At 39.4% G+C, this 12027-nt stretch overlaps 1 protein-coding gene across 1 annotated transcript in view; it reads left to right on the top strand.

Moving 5' to 3' along the window:
• LOC136030707 (phospholipid-transporting ATPase IF-like) overlaps positions 1–12027 on the top strand; it is a 156788-nt gene that overhangs the window by 115338 nt on the left and 29423 nt on the right. Inside the window, exons 24-25 of the mRNA XM_065709778.1 lie at positions 2686–2823; positions 3285–3367. Of these exons, the coding sequence (XP_065565850.1) occupies positions 2686–2823; positions 3285–3367 (221 nt within the window). The remainder of the gene's footprint in view (positions 1–2685; positions 2824–3284; positions 3368–12027) is intronic.

Genomic DNA, 12027 nt, shown 5'->3' with positions numbered 1-12027 from the left:
TCTCGAGAAAGAGGAGACATACGCAGAAATCCTACTCGTTGACATAGTGAATGCGTTTGAAGATCCAACGCCTCATAGCTGCTAACCAAGCGAAAGAAATGGGTACTCGGCAGTTTGTTGTGAATATAGTTGCAAGTATCTCGCACAATCGAAACTAATGTGTTCCACTCTTGCAGAATGAAGCATCTGGATTCCAAGAAATATGGTTAAGAGCTCCTCAATGGAAAAAATTAGGATAAAAAAAATGGAAAAAATAGGACAAAATTTGATTGTCTTTAATCCTATCCTTGCGCAAATACTAAGCCGCTACTAGTTTGCTTCCGCACCTCGGTAAGCCAAGCGGAGAACATGACCACTTCATAGATTTTTCCCCAGCTAAAGCATGATTTTGAAGATGTAATGCTTTCAGTTTGTGAAACAAAGAGTCATAGTATGGTATAGTATACTTAAAAAATATAGTATATCATTGTATAGGATGTCATAGTATATAATAGTATAGTATGGTATATGTCAAATATAGTATATTTGGCACAAAAAACTGCTGGGCCATGGTCATAAAAAAGAACAACATACAAATATAATCAAAGGATTCAATTTGAATGTTGGATCAGAACGATTAAAGCACAGAACACCATTAAAAAAGACCAATACAAACGAACAAAATCCATCACCAGTTCTATGTGTTTTCTTCTTAAAAACCACACTTCTGTCCCTAGAAGACACCGGACGTACAACTAAAGATAAACAAAAGCCAAGAAGTAATTTTCAAAAGCGAACTGAAATGGAGTACGTAAATGCAATGCCCTCTCCTAAAGTTTCCCTCTGCCTAAAATCATTTGCATGCCTCACTCGCTTTAACTCGCTTTAATTTCCGAAAAATTATGTGTCAGGCTAGCTATTGAAGGGTCTTGTAGGCTAAGGTGTTTTCATTGCCTTATCCGTCTTTTTTCTGTATGAGATTAACTTTGTTTCTTGTTTTTCTTTTGCTGTTTTTCTTTTTTATTTTCTCACTTAACCTCTGTTTTGTAAAGTGGATGATAAATAAATTATTATTATTATTATTTAACATCCAAATTCTCATTATGCGCAGTTTATACTGCATGGATGTCCGATCACAAATCGAATGTGCATGTTTCATTCGGTAACCAGGTCTAACTGCTATTAAATAAAAAAAACGGTTTTTTTAAACGGAAAGTAAGGAGCGACATTAAAACTTAAAACGAACAGAAATTACTTCGTATGTGAAAGGGGCTGCTTCCTCATCAACGACCCACTCTTTGCGTTAAAGTTTGACTCTTTCTCTTAACTCTACTTTCTAAAACAGTAAAAAACTTTAGCGTAAAGAGTGGGGCGTTGATGAGGAAGCAGCCCCTTTCACATACGAAGTAATTTCTGTTCGTTTTGAGTTTTAATGTCGCTCCTTACTTTCCGTTAAAGAAAAACTTGTTTTTTTTAATTTGATTTCTGAACGTTTTTGAATCAATGCATGTTTTTATTTTGGCTCTCCGCAGATTAATACTTAAAACGAAATGTGCATAGGCTATTTATTTTTTTGGTTAAATGGCTTTCTCATAGTTTTGATCGAACGATTTTGAGAAAAAAGGAGCGGGGGAGGAGACCTAGTTGCCCTCCGGTTTTTTGGTTACTTAGAAAGGAAACTAGAACTTTTAATTTTTTACGAACGTTTTTATTAGTAAAAGATATATGTAACTTATAAATTAGCTTGTGTAACAAACTTCTGTATTCTTATGTTTTTATTACGTAAATGAGGGGGTTCACCCCCTGGTCAGTACCTCCCTCTTTACACTAAAGCTTAAATTTTGTCCCAATTTCTTAAGAATGACCCCTGAATCGCAAAAGCCGTAGAATAAATAGTTGAATTACTAAAAATACTTTAGCGTAAAGAGCGAGGTATTAGGAGGAGGTGGCCCATCATATGCGTAATAATGTCTGTTCGTTTTAAGTGGTTTTAATTCTGCTCCTTACTTTCAGTTGAAAAAACTTTTTCATATTTATTTTTCAGTTTTTTTTTAAATAATGCTAGAAAAACATCCGCTCCCTTCATGGAAATTTTCTTCCCCCGTGATAAATTCCTCCTAGGAAAGTTCTCCTAATATATCCCCCTCTTTTCCCTCCCCCCAAACCAAAAAATCCCCCTGAAAACGTCTGTACACTTCCAAATAACCATTACTATATGTAAGCACTGGTCAAAGTTTGTAATTTGTAGCCCCTCCCACGGGGACTGTGGGTGAGTAAGTCGTCCCGAAAGAAGGTATTCAGAAGCGGACGTGTCAATTAATGGTTGGGGCAAATTACACACCCTGTAGTTTAATTATTCGAGTTTTTCTAGTAAATTTTAATTTACTGATTATGTCTACATGTAATGTTTTGCTATTAATTTATTGTTATTCATACTTTTTATTGTATATGGCTTAAAAGCTTCGAAATACAACCTTATTGTTATTGTTATTGTCAGTATTATTATTAATTATTATCACCTGATGTATTCTTTGTTGCTAAAATATAACTCACAATTTAGATATAGGCCTAATTTAGGGTTCTCTATTTGAATATACCCTAATATTAATAATAATGATTAATAAACTAATCTTTTTTTCATTTTGCTTTTACTTGTGTGTCTTAACTTTTTTTTCTATGATCTTAAAGAATTTTGTAATCTTTTAGGTCAAGGATTTTTCGTCCCAAGAAATAGCCAAAAATGAAAGTTTGGTTACATTGAAAGAATTTTGTGTTGGAGGAATAATCTATGCAGAGAAGGACGGTATCATATATCATGAAAATAAAACTGTCAGAGACCTACCGGTAAGATTTGTTTTATTTAGAATTTGAAAAAACACAGACTACAATCAATTTGGTTTCTTTGGAATTGATCTGAGGTTTTAAAACCTATTATGTTAGAGGTTTTATTGACAAGGTGGCAAAAAAACATGAATTAGGTGAATAGTTCTAATAATGAATTCGTATTTTTTTTTATTCATTCTAATATTAAGACAGTGCCCTGTTATAGGTTCGGAGTGACTATTGGCTCGGAAGGAGAGGAAGACTTGGTCATTTCAAATCATTTTATGTCTACTAACAAAGGAAGTCAGGCAGAATTTTCAAAATTAGACAAAGCTTCTTGTCTGTAAAAATTCAAACACTAACAGCCCGTTGGTTTCCACTGACATCCTTCCGAGTATATCTAAAAATTAACTTAGTAAAAGAGTGTTGAAGATGTGAATTTATTATCTGTTTTCGCTTAATTCCTCTCTTTTAAATTTTAGCAATCTGTTTATGAGTTCCTGGTAGCGATATCTCTTTGCCATAATGTCAAGGCTATTGATTCAATCATGGACCAGAATAACAGGTAATATCTTTTTCTAGATAGGTACTATATATGTCTCTTATTGTATTTGCTTTTTGTTTTTTTACTGGTGGGCGTAACTCCTGAGACGTGTGGTTTGAGACTACTGCTTGCAACATTAAGCCGCCTTCACTACTTTGTCGATAACATCAAATTCTGATATTTAAATATTTTAAGATCTTTCTTCTGTTTATTCCAACAATTTAACTCATTCAACCTTCCCTGCAGGCTTCATTGCCCACTGAGGCCCATGGCTCTAGTGAACTCCATGGCCCTCTCCAAAGTAGTGAACTCCAAAGCCATCTACAAAGTAGATCCAAGTACAAAGTAGGACCACCGCCCGTTTTTCTAAGGAATTATTTAAAAGCTAGAAATCTAGTTTTCTGTCCTCTAATAACATCTTCGTTGCGTATAACACTTTGCGGTTAAATTCTCAGCATTTACATCTGATTGTAATCTGCAAACTATTGACAAATTTAAATGTTGATGCATATTTGGTAAGAATTATTGTAAATTTTCTTTCAGCTAGAAGTAAAAAAACTAAATATAAACAAGTATATTCTAATCCCCAGCCAATCTACTGTGGATTTCCCCAGGGAATAGTTTTAGGCCCTCTGCTTTTTTGGTTATGGTAAATGAGTTGGCAAATGATGAATCAGATCGCTTTAAGTCCGTTGATGATTTTGTTGAAAAGTCCATTTTGGAGCTAGGTGAAAAGAGTGTTTCAAGTGAGGCACACAGAACAATGGCGAGTTTATCACGCCAAGCTGAGGAGGGCAAAATGATCTACAATCGCTCGTATTAACTTTATTTCTGAGGGACAATTCATCCCTTGCTTTATAGAATGATTCAGGCATCATGGATATACAGCTCCAGGAATATATATCACACATGACCTGAAGTGGGAAAAACAAACACAGGAGATGATTAAACGGTCAAACCTGGGTATCCTTTCTTTAAAACTGTTGTGTATTTTTCTTACGTTTGCCAGACCGCTGGTAGGACATACTTGTCGAGTTCGGCATTACGGCCTGACTTTGGACCAGAACGACCGCCTGAAAAAGATCCAATATCGAGCTCTTCTAGTAGTTTCTACATCTCTCAAAATCCCTTATGCTCCCTTTTAAAACAACTCTGTTGACACACCGTGATGATGTCGGTGTTTTTGAAAATCCGTGGCTGAAATCCTACCCTATGAGCCTCTATTTCGCGCCAACGGCTCCCGCGACATGTAGCTCAACCGGTACCAAAAATTCAGCCGGTATCAGCATGGTATATGCGGTAAGCAAGTAGTTTTGTTCCTCGTTTGTCAATATTTTAATTCTGCACCTGTAGAGAACGATCCCTAAGGGCTCACAGCTGGTTTAGCCACCTTCCCATCCTAGTACATCTTTATGTACATACAATAAACTTATAATTACAATAAACGTAATTACGTAAAAAACGTAATTACAATAAACGGGTAATTTACAATAAACTAGCTTGAAATACAAATGTTTTCTTGTTTGAATATACTAATAAGAAACTGATCCTACGACGAGCTTAGAAATCTCCAGCAAACCTATACAATTATGAAAAGGCGATCGAATTAAAAATAATACATCATTTAAATAAAGTAAATAGCAAAATGCCAGAATTTCATGGGGCCATGTAAGTAGTGAGACTTTGGGCTGAGTGGGATGCAGGGGTGGGGGTGAACAGCTGTGTTGTCCTTTGACAGGTTGGTGTGGCAATGAGCTGTCTCCATGTGAACGAACTCTTTTAAACAGTCCTTTTACTAAACTTAAGCGTCCTTACGAGTCTTGATTTTTCTCATTGCTATCTGGATAGGTTTGTGTTACTTTGTCTTCTTCTTCAGTTTCCTATGTATTAATGCAATCTATCGAGCTCTTCTCTCCGTTGGATAGAGTTGAAATTTTGTTATAAGTATTTATATTAGTAAAGATTTACCTGATATTATATGATAACGACGCGTAAGTAAATTCCGCTTGTGCTACTAGTTACCAAAACTCTAAAAGAGGAGTTTCGGTGAAAAAAAGGATTGGCTTTTTTACTGTTTCATAATACGTAAAGCTCTTTAAGTTTAATGTTACCCAACAACAGTTATAATGCTTAGGAAATTTCCTTATTTTTCAAAAAAGGGGCTCCTACCCAAGAAAAAGAGGTACTGAAGCCAATGAAAATTACATTTCCAACGTCACAACGCCAGTGGTTCTCAAACTCTCTAATTATAAAAATGCGGCATTTTTTTCAAGAAGGATCGTCACGGATGTATGTTTGCTTAAATTTGGTCGTATAGAACCATTGATCCTAAAATATCAGGAGAGGGGTTATAAATAACAGAATTAAAAGTTTTAGTTCCCTTTTTTAACTAGAAGAAGATATTATACCGCAGCAAAATGGTCCTTTCTGTTTTTGTTTTTTTTTGCGAAAACAGCAACAACAAACTACTGGGTCCAAATTTGGGATAAAAAAGGTAATAAAAGGTAAAGGATACGGCATTAGACTTTACAGTCCGTACCTGCGGTGCTGATCTCCGTTTCTTGGCCCTTCAGCCAGGGAGTGCAATGGGGGGGGGCTGGGGGCCGGCCATTCTGTGTTTTCGCACACCGTTCCTGTTTACCTTCCCCAGATTTTTCCAGGTGCCCATTTAGAGCTGGGTCGACTCTGGCTAAGCTTACAGAGTCACGCCACTGACCCCCGTCCCAAACTGAAGAATTGGGTACGCTGGGATTCGAACCCGCGTCCTCTCAGACAAGGGATTTCGAATCCAGCGCACCAACCCATTCGGCCAGGGCGGCTTAAATTTGGATAGCCAATAGATTTGAAAATTTGATTTGAAAATCGAAAAAAAAATTGGTTCTTCTATTGGTTCGAAAAAAAAATTGGTTCTTTTATGGCCTCTTTCAGAGGCCATAATGCCGCAGAGTGGTTTACTCTTTTCTAAATATACCCACAGTCGGTACAAAACAAGTGGTTAACATAGATAATTATTATAAGGCATTGTTTAAATGAGATGATTTATTTTAGGCTTTATAAAATTATGTATAGTAGGGTATAGTTGTGCTGCAGCTATTATGGAGCAGAACTAGTGTAACTTTTTGTGCGAGGGGGGCTGGACCCTGCAAAGTGCAGTTTTATGGCCAAATTTCTAACCTTTAGCGAGTCTTTAGATAAACATAGAGTAAAAGTTGTGGGGAGTCAGAATTTAATCTCTAATCTTTCCTTATTTTGAGGATTATTTTTTTCTTAGTCTGTACCTTGGTCCTGCAGGTGATAGCACCCTTCTTACTGAAGAAATATTTTAAGTGTGACGTAAAAAACTGCATCCATATGCTTAAATGCACAAAATGAAAAGGGGCGGGGAGGCGTCGTGATTGCCGCCAGCAAATTTTCTGGGGTTGAGGGTGGGGGGAGGGGTAAGTGCTATTTAAAGCTTTGTGTTAGCTGAAATTAAAATCTAAATAATCCCATTTTCCTATTTTACATACTTTTTTAATGTCTTTTTCCCCTTGCGGGGGGAAAGTTGTGTTGTTCTTCTGGTTACCCAGTCAGTGTCTTTAGAGGACATTTCTGTAAAAAGAGATTTCTTCAAAGAACTCCTAGTTGATTCCATGGAAAGGATGGCCTAAAATTCATTTTTGGTCATACAGGTATTTCGTCCTTTTTTGGTATTTCTTATTAAGATTTAAATCAAAATTAGTTTTTTTTTTTCAAAGTAACTTCTATTTAAAGCTTTGTTTTAACCGAAATTAAAATCTAAATAATCCCGTTTTCCTATTTTTATACTTTTTTAATGTCTTTTTTCCCTTGTGGGGGGAAAGTTGTGTTGTTCTTCTGGTTACCCAGTCTGTGTCTTTAGAGGACATTTTTGCAAAAAGAGATTTCTTCAAAGAACTCCTTGTTGATTCTGTGGAAAGGATGCCCTAAAATTCATTTTTGGTTATACAGGTATTTCGTCCTTTTTTGGTATTTCTTATTCAGATTTAAGATTAAAACTAGACCTACGTTGCCCGGGCAACGTGAAGTGTTGCGGCAACCTTTGTCTGGCTTCGTCGACTAAAGTGTTGCGAGAGCAACACTTTGGTTTTGTTTCTTCGCTATCGATCAGTAATCACATGATCAAAGGCTATTCCTCAGCTTTGAAAAAACAACAACAAAATAATATCGAAAGAAGGCACTAAATTGACTTTGCAGCCAGTTGAACTTTATCTTTTTCAATCGTAGACATCGTGACGGATGAAAACTCGGAACGATATCTTATATAATATAGTTGGTATTATAAAGCTATCCCTAACTTTTCAGGATCAAAATACCATAGATGACATTCTATTAATTATTATGAAACTATCTCATTATTTTACATTCTCGTTTGTGCTTGTTTCTTCACTATCGGTTAAATGATGAAGTTGTCAGCCTATGGAAGTTTTTAAAACGGTATGTTCAAACAAGAATGCAGTCAGTTATGACATGACCAAAGGCTATTCCTCAGCGTTGAAAAAACAACAACTACAAAATAATATCGAAAGAAGGGACTAAATTGACTTTGCAGCCAGTTGAACTTTGTCCTCGGATGAAAACTTGGAACAATATCTTGTATAATCTAGTTGGTATTATAAAGCTATCCGTAACTTTTCAGGATTAAAATACCATAGGTGACACTAATTATTACGAAACTACCTCATTGTTTCACGTTATCGTTTGTAACCGTTGCGTAAACACTTAATTCTTTCAGATTTAAAGGGATCGAATACAATGTGCACAAATTTGCACAAATTTCTGGCCCAAAGTGAACAAATTCTCACTTAGAAGTCCCTCTCCCGCGATAGATATCAAGTTCACCGGAAACAAATAAATGGGTACACCAACTAGCAAAAGTTGCAAACCCCTCATCGCTGAAGATGATTGTAGCCCAACAGCCGATTGTTACTTACAAGTCCCCTACATGTCTTACCACTGGAACCGAATTGGCTTAACCATCAATACACCGGAAACAAATACTAGGTACACCAACTAGCAAAAGTGGCAAACCCTTCATTGCCGAAGATGATTATGAGCTAACAGCCGTTTCTCGCATAAAGTGAACTGATTCTTACTTATAAGTCCCTCTCCCGTGATAGGCATCAAGTTCACTGGAAACAAATAAATGGGTACACCAACTAGCATAGTTGCAAACCCCTCATCGCTGAAGTTGACTGTAGCCTCATAGTAGATTATTACTTACAAGTTTCCTACATGTCTTACCACTGGAACCAAATGGGTTTTACCATCAAATACACTGGAAACAATTAATAGATACACCAACTAGAAAAAGTTCCTAAAAATCCCTTCCTAAAGCCCCTGCTGATTCTAGGTGGGAGTCAAAGGTCAAGCTAAGCCTGTATACCTCCATGGCGGTGATGGTAGTTACAGGCAATGAGGCTCGATCTTCCGTCCCTGGGCAGCAGAGGAAATCCGGCAGCGCACCTCAAAGCGGTGGAAGGGTGTAAACACCACTGAGCTCCACGCCGAGCGATTTGGTGGCCAACGCGCTCCGGGTGACCCGCAAGACCGGGGACCTTGCGGTCAACTCTATTCCCAAGAAACATTGATGGATCTGAGACCTAGAAGAAAAGTTGTAACAACTACGGCGTCCCCGGCTAGCGACGCGGCCCCCGTATTGGCGCGGGTGTCGAGAATTAAACTAGCTAGCCATACTACGGCGTTCCTGGCAGGCGACGCGACTTTGAATATGGCGGCGAAGTCGAAAAATCCTTTCAATGCCATAAATCTAGGAAAACCTACTACAGTCATTAAACAGGCAAAATCCAGAATAAATGTTGGATCCTGGAATGTAAGATCCGCTAAACAAGAAGCCACACAAGCTTTTCTTGTCCATGAGATGGAGAAGCACAACATAGACATACTTTGCATATCCGAGACCAGAATCTCCGGTTCTGGCTCTATAGTTATAACGGCTCCTGAAACACTACATCAGTTCCACTTTTTCTATTCCGGAGTAGAAGATAATTCAGGACTCCACGGAGTTGGTTTCATCATGAACCAAAGAACCAGAAACGCTCTCCTAGAATGGGAACCAGTCTCCTGTAGACTTGTTAGAATCAGACTAAAAGGAAACCCTGCAAATGTGTCGATAATTTATACCTATGCCCCCACCCGTGACGCTACTGAAACGACCAAGGATGATTTCTACGGTGAACTGCAGCAGTTGTCTTCTTCTATAGCCGCACGTGATTACTTGATTGCTGCTGGAGACTTCAACGCAAGAGTTGGCCCATCTGACCAGACCACAAGACAAATACTGGGAAAATTTGGACAGGGTCACAGATGCGAGAATGGGCAGAGGTTTGTAAACTATGCCTTGATGAACCACCTTGTTATCACCAATACCATATTTCAACACAAACCTAGCCACCTCTTAACTTGGCATTCAAATGACGGTGTCACTAAGGCCCAAATTGACTTCATTCTCGTACGCCAGCGCTGGAGAAGCTCCGTGCAGGACTCTCACTCTTACAACGGCGTGGACACAGGCTCACAGTCTGGATCTGACCACAGGCTCGTCGCAGCAAAAATTTTGCTACGTCTTGCAATTCGAAGAAAAAACAAGTCCAAGGTCGGCTTCGATATCGGTAAACTTCAAGACAAAGAAGTGCGGCAGGCCCTCAACTTGGAACTAACTAACCGGTTTGATGCCCTCAGCTCTGATGAAAACCTAGCCCCCGATAAGAGATGGGAGACCTTTAAAACCGTGATGACAGAGACTGCCGATGAGATCCTAGGCCGAGCAAAAATCAAACGACAACACTGGATAACCGCTAGAACCCTGTCAATAGTCGGTGAGCGAAGGCAAAAGATGGGAGGCCTTAAAGAAGAAACAAAGGAGTTACGCAGACAGGTAAAACGCTCTGTTCGGCTGGACCGCCACCAAATGTGGGAAGATGCTGCCGAGTCATTAAAGAAAGCAGCACGCTTACATGACACCCGCAAGCTTTACCAGATCCTGAAGGAATCCATTGGTAAGAAAGCTGCTGTCTCAGAAATAATCAAAAACAGATCAGGAAAAATCGCTAGTTGTCAGAAGGAACGTTCAGCAAGATGGAAGGATCACTTTCAGCTCCTCCTGAACCCACCCCCTTCATCTGCTCATGATGCCTTCCCACCTTCCGTCTCTAAAGAGCCTTACGATATCGAACTGGATACACCGACCAGAGCCGAAATACTAAAAGCGATCAAAACCCTAAAAAACCACAAAGCCCCAGGTGAAGACGGCCTCCCCCCGGAACTATACAAACAATGCCCTGAGGTCACTGCTGAACAGCTCCATGGCATTCTCGAAGAAATGTGGAGGACCAACACTTTTCCAAAAGATTGGAAGACATCAGTCATCCTTCCTTTCTATAAGAAAGGAGACGAAACCGAATGCAAAAGTTACCGCGGAATAAATTTCATAGACATTGCCGTCAAAATATTCGGGATCATACTCTTGAACCGCTTCAAAGGGGCAAGGGAGGAAAGAACTCGAGGAAATCAAGCCGGCTTTCGACCAGGTAGAGGGTGTACTGATAATATCTTCGCCTTTCGCCTCATTATCCAGCAGTTTGAAAGGTACAACCTACCCCTGATCTTGATGTTCCTGGACTTCATTGCCGCCTTCAACTCTGTCCCTCGCCAGAGACTTTGGAAGATCCTAGAGAATGACGGAATGCCGCTGAAGTTTGTTGAACTGATGAAGGCATACTATGACGCTTCAGTGAGCCGAGTTAGAATCTATGGCGAAGAAACCGAAGAATTTCTGGTTGAGTTCGGAGCAAAACAAGGATGTGTCCTCTCTCCCACTCTGTTCAATTATTGCATCGATTGGGTGCTTGAAAATGCTCTATCGTCTTATCCAGAAGCGCAGGTTGGACAGAATCTCTCACTGACTGACCTCGATTATCCGGATAATGTTGGCCTCCTGTCAGACCCTGTAGAAGCCCAAAACATGCTTGACAGCGTTGTGGCCTGGGCAGACCTGATCGGCTTGAAAGTCGGCACAGAGAAAACGAAATTCATGGCTATTAACCTCGACACAGGACCATTCCCACTAACTCTCAACCAAGTTCAGCTGGAAAAAGTCAACCATTTCACATACCTAGGCTCCCAGCTTTGTACTGACGGATCTTGCGACGCTGATATCCAACAGAGAATACAGAAAGCGCAGACAGTCTTTGCCTCCCTTCGGAAACCCTTATGGAATCGCCGTGAAATCAGTGTCCAAACGAAAGTTCGAATTTACATGGCACTAGTCCGCACCGTTCTCCTTTACGGGTGCGAAACATGGTCGGAAAAACTACAACAAGAGAATACACTTAAGGTGTTTGAGTATACTTGTCTACGAAGAATTCTCAGAGTACAGCTACGTGACCGCATCTCCAACGTGAATGTACGTCGAATGTGCAATATTCAGAGAGATGTTGTGCTCACTATTAAAGAACGCCGTTTGAAATGGTTGGGCCATGTATTACGGAAACCGCCAGAGTACTTGCTTCGCCAAATACTTCTAGTTGAGCCTTTTAGCTACTGGAAGAAACGCCAAGGAGGACAGAGGAAGAACTGGTGGAACCTGGCCAAGTCAGACCTTGAACCAATCGGGGGTTTCAGAAAATTCGGTCACAGATGGT

This window comes from Artemia franciscana, chromosome 8 (genome assembly GCF_032884065.1).
Source record: "Artemia franciscana chromosome 8, ASM3288406v1, whole genome shotgun sequence".
Lineage (NCBI taxonomy): Eukaryota > Metazoa > Arthropoda > Branchiopoda > Anostraca > Artemiidae > Artemia > Artemia franciscana.
Note: the sequence above shows the minus strand (reverse complement) of the source record. Positions and strands in the feature narration are given on the sequence as shown.